The 19,455-nt window shown below is 35.8% G+C and overlaps 4 protein-coding genes across 5 annotated transcripts; 2 read left to right on the top strand and 2 right to left on the bottom strand.

Moving 5' to 3' along the window:
• The first annotated feature begins 4,894 nt into the window (after positions 1-4,894).
• LOC147569056 (uncharacterized) lies at positions 4,895-7,366 on the top strand. Its single transcript, XM_086655492.1, has 8 exons — positions 4,895-5,355; positions 5,548-5,581; positions 5,682-5,921; positions 6,049-6,138; positions 6,448-6,513; positions 6,638-6,729; positions 6,831-6,878; positions 7,121-7,366. The coding sequence occupies exons 1-8, from the start codon at positions 5,069-5,071 to the stop codon at positions 7,236-7,238; spliced, it is 975 nt and encodes a 324-aa protein (XP_086511618.1). The 5' UTR covers positions 4,895-5,068; the 3' UTR covers positions 7,239-7,366.
• A 406-nt stretch (positions 7,367-7,772) lies between these two features.
• LOC147569055 (ubiquitin-ribosomal protein eS31 fusion protein) lies at positions 7,773-8,620 on the bottom strand. The gene has a single exon (XM_086655495.1). It carries the CDS (start codon positions 8,470-8,472, stop codon positions 8,002-8,004), a length of 471 nt encoding a protein of 156 aa, XP_086511621.1. The 5' UTR covers positions 8,473-8,620; the 3' UTR covers positions 7,773-8,001.
• Positions 8,621-8,983: 363 nt separating this feature from the next.
• LOC147569054 (wall-associated receptor kinase carboxy-terminal protein) lies at positions 8,984-10,389 on the top strand. Its single transcript, XM_086655493.1, has 2 exons — positions 8,984-9,909; positions 10,210-10,389. The coding sequence occupies exons 1-2, from the start codon at positions 9,111-9,113 to the stop codon at positions 10,308-10,310; spliced, it is 900 nt and encodes a 299-aa protein (XP_086511619.1). The 5' UTR covers positions 8,984-9,110; the 3' UTR covers positions 10,311-10,389.
• Positions 10,390-11,125: 736 nt separating this feature from the next.
• LOC147569053 (B3 domain-containing transcription repressor VAL2-like) lies at positions 11,126-15,421 on the bottom strand. 2 transcript variants are annotated; one of them, XM_086655513.1, is made up of 9 exons: positions 15,338-15,421; positions 14,694-14,829; positions 14,323-14,404; positions 14,146-14,244; positions 13,477-13,793; positions 13,268-13,364; positions 12,970-13,144; positions 12,559-12,635; positions 11,126-11,530 (listed from the first exon to the last, which is right to left on the bottom strand). In XM_086655513.1, the coding sequence occupies exons 2-9, from the start codon at positions 14,804-14,806 to the stop codon at positions 11,279-11,281; spliced, it is 1,212 nt and encodes a 403-aa protein (XP_086511639.1). In that variant the 5' UTR covers positions 14,807-14,829; positions 15,338-15,421; the 3' UTR covers positions 11,126-11,278. The 2 variants fall into 2 exon arrangements, with proteins under 2 accessions (XP_086511639.1, XP_086511640.1); XM_086655514.1 differs by lacking the exon at positions 15,338-15,421 and adding an exon at positions 15,192-15,303.
• Between the last annotated feature and the right edge of the window lie 4,034 nt (positions 15,422-19,455).

Genomic DNA, 19,455 nt, shown 5'->3' with positions numbered 1-19,455 from the left:
TTCGAGGTTGAATTGGGTAAGACCCAGAACATACCCAAGCTGTGGTCTGTGGATGAAACTATACCAAATGTTGTGAGCTATCGAGCAACCAAGGAAAAGATGATTCACAGATTCTTCTTCGAGACCACAAAGGGGGCATTTATTTGTAGTAATAAAACCTAAGAAATCTGTTGTGGAGATGTTCTCAAGACATACTGCCCAAAAGAAGATGTTGAGTCTAAAAGGAATTGGATGCTTCCAAATGATCGAGAAAATAGGAGGATGATCCTTTGTTTTCTAAGTGAATAAACAGTAGGCATCCCTAACAGATAAATCTTTAACGGTGGACAAGAAGTTGAGCAACTTAATTATATTCCTCCGGGCCTTCCGTGTGGCATTGTACTAAAGAATTTTGCTGACAGAGTGGAGAAGATATCATTGAGGGACTCCGATCCAACTTTCTCCCATAACTCCAAAAGGAATTTATAGAAACCACAATTTTTTGGAGTATCCACTCTGTTAGAACATTTGATCACTATCCTCTTTGTAACCGCAAGGCATTATTCAATAGTGTCCAAGTGAAGAACAATATTCTTTGGGATGCTTTATCTGGACTTTAAGTATGGTGTAACTGTTTTTATCAGCTCTTGCGTTTGGTGTAACGAATGGTTAGTCAGACTGTTACCATTGCTTTGTCTTATTTTTGTTAATCAATGATTTTACCCTCGCTTTGTCTTTTTTTTGTTTCTTTTTTTTTTATGTTTTTTTTTGGAAATTGACTTATTTTTGTCATTACATTTGACATTCATACATCAAAGATTTGTGGCATTGATACATCAAAGATTTGATAAGTTCGATGACCGCCCTTTCGAACCTGGGACCTCCATGGCTTTCTGGAGTTTATTTCAACACCTTGGAACCACTTGGACTACCAACTGTTGGCCTTTTTTTTTTTTGTTAACAAATGATAATATTTGGCCGCGGCTTTGGGGAATAAAGAAAAATCTCGGGGGAATAAAGACTCTAGTCAACAAGATGTGACTTAGAGGAAATCTTCGTTTTGGGTCCAAAAATTAATTTTGTTATGTTTTGCTCCCTAATCTTTATCTCCTCTTCCTTTCTCCCAACCACCATAAATGCTTCTGAAACTTACATCCAGTCCCTTAGTCATCTGCTTTGAAGAATGACCAAGTTAGGGTTTTGATATATGTGAAAACAAGTTCAGAAAAGATTCAGGTGAAAATCCTAACAGGAAACACCATAACCTTAGAGATCAAGTGAAGCGATACTATTGATGATATCAAAGCTAAGATCCAAGACGAGAGGGATTTATCCGGATCAGCAACGTTAGATCTTTGCCGGTAAACACTCAAAGATGGTCGTACTCTACAAGAACCAATTCTTCGTTTTGCTTTGAGGCTTCCTGGTGGAATTATTGAACCATCTTTGATGACTTCAGCGAAAAAGTAAACCAGGACAAGATGATTGCCGCAAGTGCTATGCTCATCCCCCCATTTCTTACAAGTATTGATTCCATTGAAGCTTCTTTCATCATTGTGCTTTAGCAGAAAGATGTTTTATAATACAACTGGATGGCTAGATATAAATAATGATCATGAACATAGCTTGTTTAAGATTAAGGATCTACCTATAGAGATCTACATAGAGAGAGAGGTCAACAATTGTTTGAAATTGTCACATGGTATGGAAAGAGGATGGTCAGATTCTTCTTAAGATTGGGAGCAGAAGCGGAAGAATAACCATTAATGCTTAATTGTGAGAGTTTTTATTTGACCGAGAAAGCCATCTTTGAAGAGAGAGAGAGATACTCCTATGGATTTTTCAGTTTTTCAAATGAAGAGATAGAGAGCACCATGAGAGAGAAGAACAGAAAGGATGAAGATTATGGGGGCAAAAAAATAAGAAATCCAATTATTGGACCTAAAATGAAAACCGCTTTAGGTCAAATCTTATTTACTAAAATCTTTATTCCCCCGAGATTTTTCTTTATTCCCCAAAGTCGCGGCCTAATATTTATCTTATTAAAAAGAACTCCTTCGAAACTCTTTCCATTTTAACATAAAACTATTAAAAAGAACTCCTTCGAAACTCTTTCCATTTTAACATAAAATGTACGTAACCTATAAAGTATATTGACTACAATATGATGCTATGCCCCGAGCCAATCCTGGCCCAAACCCGGCACGCTGACATGGCGCAGCCATCCGGGCATAGCATCTCTCGTGGATACTGGAGGTAATGAATTTCCCAGTTTTTCAAAGATAGCCCGTTAAAAGTACTTTCATTACAATTAGGAGCTTCCCTTAAAAAATGGACGAGGAGCTCATTCCAAATCTTAGGGTTTTCTTTTCATTGTTCTACATTAAGGTTTTGGTTTTTCTTCATCATTAAGGGCAAGAAGAGGATCTCTTTTTCTCTACAAATTGATCATATTTTTTTTCTCTGTCTCTATCTGTCTAGTTGGAGTTGAAAAAGAAGAAAAAACTTGTTGAAGAAACCCACCGAACTGTACCTGAAAACTTGTTAAAGGAGAAGTCACACTAAAGAGGGAAATTGATTTGAGTTTTACGAATTTAGCCATTTTTTTAAGGGAAGGCCCTCATTATAATTAAAAACTGGAAAATTCATTTCCTCTTGTGTCCACCTGAGATGCTATGCCCGGGTGGCTAGACCACATCATGTCACCGGGGTTGTGGGGATTCGCATAGCGCATAGCATCATTGTTGTATTGACTAATAAGGAAAATTACACTCCTTCCAAGTGTCAGAAATCACAACTTTCAAAATTTTATAAACAATAATGCTAGATTAACTCCCACTAGGATCTCTTACCTGGCCGCCTCTAACAATCTCAGCTTTTATTTTATAAAATGAAGTAGGCCTGAAAACTGGTCAAACAGTAAGGTGCTGTTTGTTTTTTTATTTTTTTCAGATCTGAAATCTGAATTGGAACCCAATTCAGATTTCAGATGTTTGTTTTCAAATTAAAAAAAATCTGAAAATTGGGATGAATTGAGCCGAAGTCTGAAATGGGTGAAAAAGAGCCTATATATTTCAGACTTCAAAACAAGTCTGAAAAATGGGTCCAACTGCTGAATTTCGACAAATGACGTTCATGCCTTTGTATTTTAGAATTTTTGTCCCAACAGTAAATGAGTAAACACCACCACCACCGGCAAAATCGTACCACCACTTGGTCAGACGACCACCACCACTTGGTCAGACGACCACCACCACCTAAGTCAGACAACCACCACCACCTAAGTCAGACGACCACCACCACCTAAGTCAGACGACCACTGCCACCTAAGCCAGACCAGCACCTCCACCAAATGAGTCAGACCACCACCACCAAATGAGTTAAGACCAACAACACCACCAAATGAGTCAGACCAACACCACCACCATCTATAAGACCACCACCACCACCATCTATAAGTAAGACCACCACCACCACCATCTATAAGACGACGACCACCACCACCAGCATCTAAGTCAGACCATTAATTATATATATTTTCAGTCAAATATTTTATGTAGGATCCCCCACCACCACCACCACCACCGCCACCACCCAGACCACCACCACCCAGATCCACGACCACCAACACCACCGAGAACACCACCACCAACACCTAGACCACGAACACCACCACCAACACAAACCCCACCACCACAATAGGTACAAACCCCTGCCACCACCACCCACCAAAAACCGACGACACCACAAAATACCACCACTAACGCATAAACCAGATCTTGTCATCGTAAATCCTTGCCAAATCCTTGACTATTCTGAAGATCGATTAGAGAGAGAGGGACAGATAGAAAGAAATACAAAGGAACCTGCCGGATCTGGCCGATTTTAGGCAATCTGTTGGTGAGAGAAAGAGGACAGAGAGAGAGAGAAAGGGGTTGAAAGAGAGAGAGTGTATCCCTAGTCGCACCTCCATGATCGGACCTCCTCGCCGGACTTGCTTTATTAGAGAGGAAGAATGTTGCAGAGAGGAGCCGGCAGAAATATGAGAAAGAAAGAGAAATTAGGTTTAGGTTTTTCTTTTTATTTTAGACATGGGAAGAGAGAAATTAGGGTTTAGGTTTTCAGTTTAGGTTATGTTTGTCTAACCTATGAAATAAGGGTAAAAGTGTCAAAAATGTAATTCAGACCTATCAATTCAGATTTAGAAAACAAACATCTAACTCCCAATATAACTCAGCCAATTCAGATTCAGCAAATTCAGTTTAGCATATTCAGATTCAGCAAATTCAGATTCAGACGTTAAAAAAAACAAACAGCTAAGAGTTCACCTCATTTTTCTCTCTTGATAACCAAGCCTAAAACCCAACCGTCTGACCCAATTTCACCCCACAATATTAGGCGTCTCTATTACTACTGGTTACTTAATCATATTCTTTTGGAAATGAGTGGTTCAATTCAAATAATTTCAAAATTTCAAAATTAACAAAATAGTAGGCAGTTAAGTAAGAGGTGCAAGTGAAAGTTGGTCCAGATCACAATGTCAAGTAAGCAATCCGTATAGCGAACAACGAGTAACCCATTTAGTAAGTGCATCTACTTCGTAATGTGAAGGTCTTAGGTTCGATCCTATAGAAGTGAAATTTAAGAATATTGAACTTAACTATAAATAAAATAGTTTATGTAGGCTTCAGACTACTTAATTTGTCTGACTTTAGGCCAGTAACATGTCGGTAGTTATCGTATTTATCACATCGTATTAATATATCCAAAAAAATCAACCAATCGGTATAGAATCGAGTAACGGTTTAGATGACGCCACGTCAATTTCCCCATAGATTTGTTACTTAGATCGAAGTTAACCGTTCTATCCACGTGTAAACCTCTAATTAACCCAGTCCATATCAGTAGGCGCCATCATTTCTAATTGACTGTCTCTAGTACCTGCCCCCCCCCCCCCTTGAATCTGTACTCCCAATCCATCCTCTTTCTCTCTCTCTAGAATTTTTTCTCTTTTTTTTTTTTTCCGTTGAACCTCTAGAATTTTTTCTCTATCTAAAAATTTTTCTAGGGTTTCATAATTTCGACCCAAATGGGAATTCCATCAAACGAAGGATTAAGCTACTGGCTCAAATGGCAAGTTCCAGTATGTGCTTTGGTCATGATAATTCCAGCAATTATAGCTACTAAACTGATTTATAATAAATCAAGGCATAGTACAACTTCTTTGAGTGTTTATGATCTCTGGATTCCATGCTGGAAGCAACTCAATCCAATTTGGCTTCTAATTTATAGAGCTTCCGTCTTTCTTATCATGTCTTTTTTCCTCTTTGGTGAAATTTCTTTACGTGGAGCTTGGGCTTACTATTTCTACACACAGTAAGATCAAAACCCTTCCCTTTCTGAAATTTCATCAATTTTTTTGGGTATTTTTTGTAATCAGCATCAAATTGGTATATATATTTAAGATTTTAATCTGTTTTCCTGATCAAACACTATCAAATTTCGTTTAGGGCTTATCACAATTGAAATTTTATAGTTTTTTATTGAAGTCTTCTTTTGCATTTTCAGGTGGACCTTTACATTAGTAGTTATCTATTTTGGGGTAAGTTCTGCCCTAAATCCTCATTTGGTGCTTGAGAACAGACAATTGAACTAAATTGATAACGAGGTTTTCGAAAGCCTAACATGTGTTGTTTGTATAGCTTGGAACTATTTTATCTGCTCATGGATGTTGGGAGTATTTGAGGACTAGCACTGCTGCCAGAAATGAGGAAGGAGATGGGTTCCTGAAAAGGGATATGGATGAGGGTGAATCTGTAACAGCAATAAGTTTTAGGTCAAACGAGGTTAGGGATGTTACCAAGTTGCAAATCTATCATGAGCTAAAAAAGACTGAACGGCGAGTTGGGTTTTGGGGACATCTGATGCTAGTTATATATCAGGTTAACCTGTTTCAAATCTTTTCTTTCATGATTATGATGTATGTTTTCATGTCAGCAATTCTTATTTTTGCAGCATTTTAAGAACTCCGATTTTCATCTCCAGCTGATTGTTTGTTTGTTTTAGTAGACTTGTGCAGGTGCTGCGGTGCTTACGGACATTGTCTTTTGGTTCATTCTTGTTCCTTTTCTCACTGGCCACAACTTCAGACTGACTCTGGTATCTTACTATCCTTCTCCTTGGAACACAAAGTTATATGAAATGATTTTGGTTGTCTTGCCCATTCTAATTTAAACAAGTTGTCGATACCCTTCGGACTTGATAGACTTATGACGAATGATTCGAAATGATATCATGATATGTAAGATAAAGCGTTTGAAAATACTAGTTACATGGATCTTGACTTGTGCACTAGTGTAATCCTAGTTGCTGCCACTCGATCTTTATTTATTTATGTTGGTTCTTATAGATTACTTTTGACAAATGCACTTAATCTGCTCTGATTTTCTACTAATCATGGTTTCACAGTTCATGGGGTGCATGCATTCTCTCAATGTTGTCTTCCTTCTTATCGACAGCACCCTCAACAATCTCGTAAGCACAAACTCATTATCCTGAAACTGAAAAGCTCTCTCCGCCAATATTTTATACTGTCTGTCGTTTCCTTATACTCAGACTTTTATCCTGATAACTTAACAAAAGCATCGTATCTATGTAGCCATTCCCTTGGTTCGGGTTCACGTATTTCATAATCTGGAGCTTTGTATACATCACTTACCAGTGGGTTCTTCATGCTTGTGGTTTTACATGGTTAGTATTGTCTTCTCATTTTCCTAAACAAGCTACACTGCTAAAGACAGAAATATACGTTTTCTTATCTTCTCCCCCTCTGCTTTCTATGTTTCAAATAGGTGGCCTTACGCTTTCCTTGAGCTCTCAACTCCATGGGCACCTCTGTGGTAAAATTACTGACCTCTTCTCTATTTAGTTTTCTTTCGCTTTATGCTTTCCCGTCTTATTGTGATCATACGGAAAGGCTAGAACTAGTTTGACGAGCCCATATGGTGTAAAAACCGACTAAATTCCTATATGACCATGAAAGGAAGGACTAGAACTTCGCTCCTTCGGAGGGGTACCCTAGTCTGAACCAAGCTTCAGCTAACACCTCGTGGTTTACTAATCAGAGTAATTTGGGTTGCAGGTATTTCGCCCTAGCTCTAATTCATGTCCCTTGCTTCGGAATTTTTGCACTGCTTGTGAAGGCGAAAAATTCAGCCTTTTCCAGATTATTCCCTAATTCATATGTGAAGTTATTATAGGTAGGTAGAGATTTTGTTAGTAATTTCACCAGCAATGGTTACTAATTGTTATTGTACATACAATTAGGATATTACTTGGAACTATAAAACCCCTTCATATTTACTAAATTTGCAGACGAAAACCAAAATTCATATCTTTCTTCTTTTCTGTTTTCACTTCTCTTGATCGGCACATAACAACTAACTTTAGGGTTAAGTTCTTGGAATAGGATCAAAGCGATTGATTCACTTGTTATTTGGGTGGACTGAAAACCCCCAATAATATGAATGCTAATGGGAGAATTCGTTACTCGGACTAGAAAAAACTGTGCTTGTTTTAGTAATATCGTTGAAAACTCAAAACACCAAACCATCAACTATTTGATCTAGATTTCCTTTAAACAGTAAGAGGAAACTAATCAAACACTAAACAATCCACTACCATCTGCACTCATCTATACCCAGCAAAATCCTACTGTCGAACATTCATAACAAGCAATGCACAACAAACCCTAGCAATCTCAATCACACAGAAATGTTTAAAGCTAAATATGGTGAGAGCAAACAAATAATATTCATGAAACTGAAAAATACCATAATCTTCTATTCATGATAATTCATCCCCACAATCAAAGACATGGTATTCTAATCAAAATTCCATATCATTCTTAGATAAAATTCAAGTAGAAGATCAAAGTAACTCAAATCAAAAATATTCATTAGACCCTAAATTAAAGAAAAAAAACACTTTTTTTCCTGAATTGAAGAACTAATGTATCTCACCTTAATCTCCTCCAGCCTTCTGGTAAACATAAGTAAGCCCACACTTACCACAATAATGACGATCAAAATGATTAGCCATGAAAGTTCCAGCTCCACATTCAGAATTAGGGCATTCCTTCCTCAACCTCTGAACTTTTCCTGAATCATCAACTTTGTAAAATTGAAGTACAGCGAGCTTAACCTTCTTATGTTTGTGTTTGATCTTCTTTGGCTTAGTGTAAGTCTTCTTCTTCCTCTTCTTAGCTCCTCCTCTTAGACGAAGAACCAAATGAAGAGTTGATTCCTTCTGGATATTGTAATCAGCTAGGGTTCTTCCATCTTCAAGTTGTTTTCCAGCGAAGATGAGACGTTGTTGATCTGGTGGAATTCCTTCCTTGTCTTGGATCTTGGCTTTGACATTGTCGATCGTGTCTGAGGATTCAACCTCTAGGGTAATGGTTTTACCCGTTAGGGTTTTCACGAAGATCTGCATCTTCGTTGACAGTGAGAAAACAACAAGGTTTAGGGTTAGGGTTTCTCACCGAGGATGCTCCTGTAGTTACTTACTCCTGTGTGAGAACTGAGAACGAGGAAATGGATGCTAGTAGAATGAAATTAGGTTTATCTCGTTATGGGCAGCCTTTATCAAATCAGTCCATTCCCCATTGGAAAATTATAGGAGCACTCTGTTTTTTTCAAATCTTAATTAGGTGACTCTCTTGACTTGGTCAATTCATTTGGACCGAGACAACAAAAATTGATTCCTAGATTGAAGTCTCAAAGATTAGAAAGTATGAATGATAAATCTCTACATGTAGAATATTTTACTTTCATTTGACATAATTAGGGTTCACTAAAGAAGCCATTATGTAGAAATCTTCACATTGGTTCTACCAAAAGTTTCCACTTTATAAAGTTGTCTATACAAATAAAGCCATTGTAATTCAAATCCAAAATAGGTTGATTTGTCAAACTTAGATATGAACATAATGATTAATGCCACCCTAAAAGATTAAAAGATGGTCTCAAAAAAGTCTCCAAAATTGTGAGTAATTTCACTCCTTTGAATTCTTAAATTAAAAAGTACTTCAACTTGGAAAAATAGTAAGCTCCTGAAAACCTAACCAAAAAATGAATTCCTCCTTCTCATTGTTCTTCATCTTCAAATACATTTTCTTCATAATCATTTTAGTTCAAATTCTAAACCTTATAAAACCAATAAAGTCCCTACCCATTTGTCGAAACCTCTGTGGAGGAATCGCCATTAACTACCCATTCGGTATCGATGATGGTTGTGGTGCTTCACAATATCGAAAAATGTTAAACTGTAGTGGAGATAGTTTGTTCTTCTTAACCACTTCAGGAAATTACAGAGTTAGATCTATAGATTATGAAAAACAAACAATTGTGATTTATGACCCAAGTATGTCAACTTGTACAACTTTACAACCTCACCATGATTTTATCATGTCTGATATTCAATCTGTTATAATTCCTCCAACTTCAGACACCATTTTTGTACTTTTAAATTGTTCAATTGATTCTCCTGTTCTTAACCATTATCGTTCACTTTGTTTTAACTTCTCTGGTCATTCTTGTGATGAGTTATATAATTCTTGTACTTCTTATAAGATCTTTCATGGTGTTTCGGGTAATGGGACACCCGGTTGTTGTTATACGGGTTATAATACGGTGAAAATAATGAGTATGAATATACTTGATTGTTCTCATTATACTACAGTTTATAATACTGATCAGTTGAATGGTGTTGGACCTTTGGATTGGTCCTATGGGATTAAGCTTTCTTATATGGTTCCAAATACTGGGTGTGATCGTTGTCAACGAACCGGGGGGATTTGTGGATTTGATACTGAAACAGAGGTTATGCTTTGTGAATGTCCTAGCTCGACCAACTCGACCAGAGAATGTGGTAAGAATTCTTCGACGATATACTCGCTTTCCTATTTTTCATTTTCTTTGATTCTTGAAAATGACTTTTAAATTGTTCAAAAAGTTGCTCAAGGGTCAATCTATCTATTCTGTGGATGGTAACCTTATCATTCTCACTAAGAATCAGCCTTAGGCCATATAATAATAGGTGTAATTAGGGTTTCCTGAAAACCTTCAATTCATACTTGAAATAAGACATTGAAAATGGTTGTAAGTAAACATTTTCTGCCATATTGCTTCAGAGATAAGACTAGACTAACCATTTAACTTTTATTTTCAGCTGGAGGATACATAGGAAGAGGATCCAAGCATACTCCATGGGTGGCTATTCAAATGTTACTTGTATTGATTATTGGACTATTTTGCAATGTAATCTTATAAGTTGATACTCAGAAACTCTTTCTTTATGCTTGTATTGTTGTATTTCGTTATATCATTTATCAAGAAATCGCGAGAGAGAGATAAAGCATTTACTTTTGACAGTTTTTACAACAATTAGTCCTTATTATTCCCCTTCGACGCCAAACAATCCTCAAGCTCAATCAGTTATGAGTTCGGACATACGAAGAAATAGAAAAAATTCTTCTGAAGTCAAGCTATAAAAACAAGGGAAAGAGCAAGAATCTTGGGGAGGTCTTGTGTCAAAGACATATGCTAATATTACCACATAGACAAGTCAAGATGCAGTCATGAATGACAAACCATTTTTTTTGTTGAAACAATGAATGACAAACCATGATAAGAATAGTTGAAACTTTAAAGGAAGGGCTACAACCATTAGGGTTTTACTCATAGTCCTAATGAAAAGTATTGATATCACAAGCAGTTTTTATTTGAGAATTGAGAGGAAAGTGCTACCAAAACTGACTCGGAGCAATCAGTTACTTTGAATGTAAACCATTAAGATTTCTCAAAGATATGGTCTGATTGATCCCACATCAGTAAAATCAGACATCCTTTATAAATAAAACTTGTAAAGGAACTAAATTTTATTACAAAATTCAAGATTTATCAAGAACAAAAATTGTGATCAAAAGTTAGTCATTCGCTAGGTTATTTTCCTCTACATAATACTGAAAGAGTAACGCTATATCAAAATTCTTTTTGACCATCTACATTATACTGCATTCTATATCTTGCAGAAAAAACAACAAATTGACATTAAAAAACTCAAAGGAAATTAATAACGAAAAGAGTTACCAAATATTTCTAACACATGTATAATTTTATTCCAAGTGCCTATCAGTATACCAAGTTAAGTATATATGAAGTTGCATAATTTAAGTTCCCAAAATTGAAGTTATTTACATTTGTTGTCTTAGAAGAAAATAAGACGATGGCGAAGCAAGTTATTCACAAGTTCGAGAGTAGTTGTGCTTACGGTCCTTTTTATTCCAAGGCTGGACGCATTCGATGCATCGGCAACCAAGAAAATGGCGACGATTATTGACTTCGGTATCAATTGATGGTGAACTTGAATCACTCAGGTTCCCTCCTAGAACAGCAAGAGTAGCCAGAGTTTCTAGCCCATAGGAACTTTCTTCTTCAGGTTCTTGGGTTGGCTTTTCGCTTGTAGCCATTTTCCGCTTCCTCGAATCTACCTAACAACCGCAAAATGAAAAAATAAAATAAAGAGTCAATACACATTTTCATTATTGGCGGTTCATTGGAACTTTGTACATCGAAAATAATATGTACAGAAGAGGTATAACACTTCCTGAGAAAACCCCTGCACATATAAGTATATGAAAATATCTGCAAAGATGGCACGAGAGCTCGCTAACCACATTTGTTTTTGCTCGCTATTAATGTCAAAGATCCGAAGAAAAATATCATGGCCAATTTGCATATACATAACGTTGCTACATGATTGATGAGGAGTATTATCTAAAAATGAACCGTGGATTGTTGTTTTTCATCCTACATCAGAAGTTCGTCTGACGCAACTATGGGTATTTCTTGGTCATGTTTTTGAAAAAAATCTAAATAGTCTATTTACAGTTTGTGGAATACGCCTTCAGGTGTATATTTTGTTTTAATTCTAGATAAGAAATAAAGAAAAAAATAAACATTCTGGTCTTAATATAAACTAAAAAGATAACAGAAAATATATATTTTTATCTGAATTCTGGGTATGGATGCATCTGGGAAATTATATGCAGATAAAGTTTCAAGGCAATTGTGCACTCAACCAAATGGTTCAGTACCAAGGTATTCATGACTTCTTCATGTATGACTTCAAATTGAAAGTATAATAAGCATAATGCATCCGTAAATACTAAAATTCAATCGACCTTTTTATTCGGGTAAAAGTTTCAGAATATGATCACCTTTTTGCATATCTCCGTGTCAGTTTTTCTCTGAATGGTGAATAAAGTATTAAGAGAAAAGGTGAGGTTTTGTGAGCCTAAGGTACCAGAGTTTGAGATCTTAAGACGCCACTTCAATACAAAAATAGTTGGTTGTGCACTTTTGTCAGAGAAAGACGAAACATGAAGGATAAATGTATCCATATTCAGCATGAGAGGACTACTCAATTTTTGGGACTTATATCATCTGAAACCCCACAATAAGGTTTTGCACATTTGTCACTTCTAGAATTGTAGCTGAAGATGTTGGGATGAATTACCTGTGGAGTCCCGGAGTTTGATGCTTTTCGAGACCCAATAACAAGTGTTCCTTTGGGTTCTAGCCGGCTGAATGTCACTGCAACAAAGAAATGCAAATTAGAAAGAGACAAGCTTCCATTTAACCTAAAACAGGGAAATGAAATAGAAGAACGGTTAACCACGGCAAAAAGCAAGTAGCGAGGAAAAATGTATTATATGACCCTCATCTTGCTACGAGGAGAAAAACCAATCTATAAGCACCACACCCATTATTCTCTATTTGTCCCAAGCACTGCTTATGGTTACTAATCGACTAAACATATCAACGTCCTAGGCATGTAGTATATGGTTCCTGGGGGTACGTCTAGAAGTTATAAAATAGGTGAAGAGAGTAAACAACTTGCTGTGGAATAGAAGAGAAAGCAAATTACCAGCATCACCAGCTTGTAATTGCATGGACTTCAGGCAAGCTGCTATACCGTCTAAGACGTACATCCTGCTTTTGTTATTAGGCCAAAATCTGTACTGAAATACCCACTCATTTCCCTTCGTATCTTGGATCTTTAAAGGACGCCCTGATGCTTGAGATAGAGGAGGAAAATATGCCTGGATATAGTTGAATCAACATATTTATAACCTTGCACAATCCCAAGGGTTCTTCTAAAAAGTAGAAACTCTTAGGCATTTCAAGATCAAAAGCTTGAGAAGTTATGCTTGGTTATTACTCACCTCTGCACATGCTTTTGGGAGAACGATTCGACCAATTTTATTAGTATCACTTGCTGTCAGAACCTTTTCAAACAATGGCACCATTGTGGTTGGGCGTCCATAAATGCAGTCAAGGGGATCAAATTCTTAAATGAATGTATCAAATATGGAATCCTGACAGTAGCTTATTATATGAAATATATATACAAATACTATACGTAGTTGGATACTCTCTAGGTATCTGTTGCAGTTCTTGTTCTGTAGTCCTCGGCCTATAACGCGAATAATTCCTTCCACGTACTTCAACAGGAGTTCTTGCAGCAGTTGTTTTCGGAAGCAAATCTTCTGCTACTTCTGGTTTTTCAACAGGTGTCTTTATGCACCCAGTTTCCTCAACAGAAGAAGGTATGTTTTGATTGATTTTGACTTGGCAAAAAGTCCCATTCGGCTCATTTTTCAGGGATTCGGGTAAGCTGATTTGTTTATTTTCTACCACACTGTTATCCATTTGCAATACCTTCCCATTCGCCTTTTGATCACTTGGTAACTGCAAAATTTGAAAACCAAATAAATGAGGACTTAAAGCTAGAAATTCCATTTGGAAGAAGAAAGGAAGGAAAAGAAAAGAAAGAGCACAATGTATGAAGAATCATATACATAACACTGGCCCTAGCAGTACACATCCATTCCCAGTTTCAGACAGTCGGAACAACTCTATGTTGCTTATAAATCGCAAAAATTCTTTTTTCTTTTAAGAATCCTTCATGCACCATTTGTCATACTACTTAATATCATTTCTGGTGTTTCAAGATGTCCCCTTAGTTTCTAACTAAAGAAAGAGAAGTACAGATATTATGAGTACCGGTGTCTATAAATCCAAGTCCGAGAATTCAACTTACAGAGCAAAAATATCTCTTCATGCAGCTAATACACTCCACACCACCATCGTCAAGTAGTACAACCAACGACTTTGAAGCAACACAACCACAATGAAGACGCTGCAAATTCAATAAATGAGAAATAAGGCAATATGCAGAGGGAGAACCTAAAATCTAGCAATAACAAGACGAGCTTACCTTTCCACAAGAATGGCACTCCCTCCAACCAGATTCTTTTAGGTGGAATGTCTCACAGAAATCCAATTGTTCATAAGCAACCCTGGAAAATAAATATATGCAACCAGGAAAATATTCAACCTTTTGATAAAATGAATTAACATATCTAGTTCAAACTTTCATGCAATTGATATTTCGATGCCCCTTTTGATCCAAAAAACAACATGCACTTGTGTTCCTTGAGATTATATTGCATTAAGTGTTTCCCCAAGTGTTTTGTTTTATAAGATAACAATGTGAATTAGAAATTAGGGTATTCAATTGTTTTTACTTTAGCTTCAAAGTTCAATTAAATCAAAACAGTAAAGAGATTCAATTTGAATCAAAAGTACCCGCATTTATCACAGAGGTTTGCAAAACCACCACATCGTAAATCCCATCCATCTCTCCACTTGATTGACGAATTAGCCTTACAAAAACCGTTCATGCAAACCTTCGACTCCATAAATTCAACAGTTCTTATGATATCTGAAAAATCAAAATCAAATCCCCACATAACCCTACAAATTAATCCTCATTATAAATCCAAAATTCAATCAATCAAACATAATCATTTAACAAATTGCAACAAGTTCAAGTAACTTCATCTCTATTTTTAAAACCCTACTCATTTCAGAAACAAAAAATTAAATCCTAAAGTATTTCAGATTTCAAATTCTAACTCTCTATCTTAAACAAGAGTTTGCTCACTTAGAACTTAATAATGAACTAAGTAAGATCCAATTGATTCTCAATTTGTATAAACAAAGAAATAAATAATTAAGATCGAATTTTTGAATAGGAACTATATGCATGCAAATCAAGCCAAGTTGTAAAATTGCATGCAATACCTTATAGTTTTGTTAGGGTTTTGAGAGACAACATTGGGGAAGAGAGAAAGAATAAATAAGAGAAATGAAGAAGAAGAAAAGGAGGTAAAGAGATAAGAAGGAGAAAAGTAGAGAGAGAAAGAAAGAAGTAGAGAGAGAAACTTAACTGAAAGGCCCGTGTAGTAGTACTGTAATTAGTTGGGTTGAAGCTTGAACTTGAAACCTTGAGAGAGAAAAGAGTAGAGAGAGAGAGAGAGGCGAGAACTAAAATGCGACCTATAAATATTTCGGCAATAATTGTGTCCGGTGATACGGCTGCCCCCGTCAATTCTCGTGACCGCCCTTAGAAATAGTTAAGTGTAATATTGTTCTAGAAACTGTATTTTTTTGCCATTTTGGTATAAGTCAAGGCATCAATTTCTTTCAGCTTTTAACAATGGAAAAAAGCTTAATTTTTTTCCTTTGTAATATATGAGTTATTTTCCTTTTAAGTTATAAACAATAGAATTGGCATAATAATAATAATTATTATTATTTTGTTCAAGGGATTGGTACAATTAGTTAGGAAAGTTAAATCTTATTTTCTTAATAGATAAAAAAATTTATAATTTAACATTTGTCTTCTGTCATATTTGGTTTGTATGACTGGAATGTGATTATCAAGAACTATAATAATATTTGGTGAGAGGAAATATCAGGAGTAATATTTATTTCGGTTTGAATCGTTAATTAAACAACCTACAAATAAAATCAATAAGTCAAAGACATCATTCTTCCAATTTTTAGTAAAAGGAAAATAAATTATTATTTTATTTTTGAGATATAATTTATTTTTCTTCTTAAGTTATAAACAATTGAACAACTAGTTAGAGAAGTTTAAATTTCAACAGAAAAAATTAGGGAAGTTAAATCTTTCTTTATTGAAATATAAAGATTTTATGATTTAACATTTGTCTCCTGTCATGTTTGGTATCCACGAATTGAATGTGATTATAAAAAACCATCAGTATTTGGTGAAAGAGAATGAACAAGGAGTAATCACATTTCTTGCCAATGTTTTTTCTCCGCAAGATAAATCCCAATTTTGGGTCTAAAGTTGTCAATCTCTATGTGTTTGAATTGCCAATGAAACAACCACTCGAATAAAATCAATCTCTATCATCTTTGTCATGATCAAACCAAAAAGTAAACTAAGTTACTACAATCACCAAGAATCACATTACAATATTGTTATTTTCAATAATTGTATCTTTATCTGGTTTGTCAAATACTTATGATTTTAGAGTCCATGACAGACAAACCGGAAAAGAAAAAATGCCACTATGCTCGACTTCCGGTCGAATTCATGGTGGGTTTAACTTTCTCTTACTGAGTCTGGTCTGACCACGTACTCCTAGCGGAGTTTTGATGGTGTCGGAAAATAAGAAACCCCTTATATTTTTCTTTACCGCCCAAAATAATGTTATATGCCACATGTAAATTGGAGAGTTCATAACTTTTACATGTTAAGTGTGACATAATGTTGTGTATGTATTTTTTTTGTTGAGATTGTTGTGTATGTATTTGGGATGGATTCTACAATTTGAGAAATTGGAGTTTGAAAATAAAAGACCATACCTAAATGTTGCATTGTTGAGGTTAATAGAAAGATGTTTGACAATTGGGATGAGTATGTCACTACTAATTTTGAACAAATGAACTTTTACATTTTTACCATATGCATGAGTCTGATTCCTTTTTCATTTATGATTTCAAATTGCAAACAATGGGAAGCTATAAATGCAATTCTTTTTTTTTGTTAAGGCTATAAGTATGTTGTTAATGTAAAATGTTATTTGTTCAACCATACATGATACACCATTGTATATCGGTCAAAGATTCATCTAGGAGTCCGGCTAAAACAAACATAGTATATTATTGGTTGATGTGACTTCTGTGTGCCTCCATAGGTTACTTCCTACGCGCCCACCGTTTAACGAGACTGCATGATAATTTGATTTTGATATGAGTTGTGGTGAATGGAGTTAGGAGGAGGTGATGATGATGTTTTTGTGAAAGACGGAGAGCTTCACTTTGGATTACCAAGACATAAAAGTTAATTTAATTCATTGTCCTATTCAATGGCATAGTTGAGAAGTAGATGATTATTTATTTTTTCCAAAATAAGTTGATGATGTCGATTACAATGCTATCAAATTTGTCAATACTGTGTGGATGTATCCACTTACGAAATGGACATCACTTAAAAAAAGAGACCACCCTGATTAAACATGAGTGAGATATGTGCCTTGAAATTGTCTCCTTTTCTCCATAACGGCTTCCCATTGCCATTTTGCTTTATCAACATCACAGCTGTAAAGAAACCTCACATAAAGTGCACATTAGGATAGTCGGGTGGATGGAATCGGGGTAAAATTAGAGACTGAGGAGTCAGTGGCCCGCCCACGTACAAAAGATCTGACGAAGAACAACTATGTAAGTAATTCTTAGCTAGTCAGTGGGTCGGCCGAGGAAGTGGAAGTGGAGTAAAGCCAGAGCTTCAAACCTTACTAAACAAGCGAGAAAGGCCTATCTTGGCATCGAGCAAATAGAGAAAAATCTGAGTTATTAGATAAAAAAGCAGTGGCCCATATTTCATTTTCTTCTTTAGATCTCAATCACTTTCTTCTTCACGCTCAAAGACAAACCAAACCTGTTTCTTCGTATCTCCATTTCTCAATTTGCTATTTGACGAATTTTGAGCAAGTTTCTTCCTCGAGTCTCCTAGGTATTGGGATTCTGAGTAGAAGAAGTTCATGGAAGAGAGAGAGTCACGTGAAAACATTTAGTCTGTGATCATTGTTCAACCACCCTAATTAACCGGTTTGAACAAGCATAACTCGAACGAGTGTATTGGAGTCGGGATGAGGAACCCTAACGACTATGTCCTCCCAATGTCACTGCATGGGTGGGCCCTACATAGGGGGCACGTGTGCCCACAAACTCGGAGTTAAAAAGTGTGGAAGGTTTAGTTAAAACTCCCTATAAATCTTATGTTTTGGCAAAAAAAAATTATCACTCAATCATTTTAGTCTTCAGCTTCTTAGATATTTTCTTAATTTGCAACAACTTGAAACTGTACAAATTCACGACCTACATCCTCGGAGAAAGCCAGAATGACTAAATACTTTATTAACCACAATTGTGGTGATTCGTTATAATGATTGATTAGTAATCGAATGATTTAATCCTCAGAACCCTTTCTTATTTATAGAGAAATTGGGGTCAGGGGTTTCCTAGTTTCTCCTAACTAAACTAAGAAACAATATAAAATATATTACAAGAAATATTCTAAATATATGAAACTGAATATTCTTGATTTTCACATATCTTCAAATATCTTGGAATAGTCTTGATCGTCGGATCTCCTCATCTCGATCCGTCTCTTATATCACTTGTTTACAAACGTATCTCAACACCCTCCCGCAAGTCGGAACACAAAACTTTTGAAGTGATCGACTTGAATAAAAGAGTGAAATAATCACATCCAAAACATTCTTCACACTCTTCTTGAAAAACCTCATTAGCCATAACTGATAACATAATGTCACCTTCTACCCGGTGTTCTCGGTTTGGAAGTGAGAACAATAGACACAAGAGAATTTTGTAAAAGTCGAACAAATCAACAGAGTAACTGGAAAGTAGAATCATAACGAAAGAAAATCGTTGGAAATAGAGGAGTTTTTTTTTTAAATCTGAATTCAAACCTAGGGTTTTGACTTGAGAAGTTCAAATGAAGAAATCAGAACAAGAAATTCAAACCAGGATAAATTGATTTTGGTTTAGTCTTGTCTGGATCGATCTTCACGAAGAAGAGGAAGACTTCTCATAGATAATAACAATCGCCCTGGCTCTGGTACCATGTAGAAATTCACGACCTACATCCTCGGAGAAAGCCAGAATGACTAAATACTTTATTAACCACAATTGTGGTGATTCGTTACAATGATTGATTAGTAATCGAATAATTTAATCCTCAGAACCCTTTCTTATTTATAGAGAAATTGGGGTCAGGGGTTTCCTAGTTTCTCCTAACTAAACTAAGAAACAATATAAAATATATCTAATAATAATATTAGATATGTTACAAGAAATATTCTAAATATATGAAACTGAATATTCTTGATTTTCACATATCTTCAAATATCTTGGAATAGTCTTGATCGTCGGATCTCCTCATCTCGATTCGTCTCTTATATCACTTGTTTACAAACGTATCTCAACAGAAACAACTTTGCAAAAGTTA

The sequence above is a fragment of the Eschscholzia californica genome, unplaced genomic scaffold (genome assembly GCF_041429995.1).
Source record: "Eschscholzia californica isolate CP2 unplaced genomic scaffold, dmEscCali1.0.p SCAF_1, whole genome shotgun sequence".
In the NCBI taxonomy this organism is placed as follows: domain Eukaryota; kingdom Viridiplantae; phylum Streptophyta; class Magnoliopsida; order Ranunculales; family Papaveraceae; genus Eschscholzia; species Eschscholzia californica.
This window is presented reverse-complemented; position numbering and strand designations above follow the sequence as displayed.

Excerpts from the sequence above, each read along its gene's own strand:
- LOC147569056 (XM_086655492.1), top strand. The coding sequence starts at position 5,069 with ATGGGAATTCCATCAAACGAAGGATTAAGCTACTGGCTCAAATGGCAA. Across the intron at positions 6,139-6,447 it reads ACAACTTCAGACTGACTCTG|TTCATGGGGTGCATGCATTC; the intron begins GTATCTTACTAT and ends ATGGTTTCACAG. Across the intron at positions 6,514-6,637 it reads ACAGCACCCTCAACAATCTC|CCATTCCCTTGGTTCGGGTT; the intron begins GTAAGCACAAAC and ends GTATCTATGTAG.
- LOC147569054 (XM_086655493.1), top strand. The coding sequence starts at position 9,111 with ATGAATTCCTCCTTCTCATTGTTCTTCATCTTCAAATACATTTTCTTC. Across the intron at positions 9,910-10,209 it reads CAACTCGACCAGAGAATGTG|CTGGAGGATACATAGGAAGA; the intron begins GTAAGAATTCTT and ends TTTTATTTTCAG.
- LOC147569055 (XM_086655495.1), bottom strand. The coding sequence starts at position 8,472 with ATGCAGATCTTCGTGAAAACCCTAACGGGTAAAACCATTACCCTAGAG.
- LOC147569053 (XM_086655513.1), bottom strand. The coding sequence starts at position 14,806 with ATGGAGTCGAAGGTTTGCATGAACGGTTTTTGTAAGGCTAATTCGTCA. Across the intron at positions 14,405-14,693 it reads AACCTCTGTGATAAATGCGG|GGTTGCTTATGAACAATTGG; the intron begins GTACTTTTGATT and ends TTTATTTTCCAG. Across the intron at positions 13,145-13,267 it reads TCCCAAAAGCATGTGCAGAG|GCATATTTTCCTCCTCTATC; the intron begins GTGAGTAATAAC and ends AACTATATCCAG.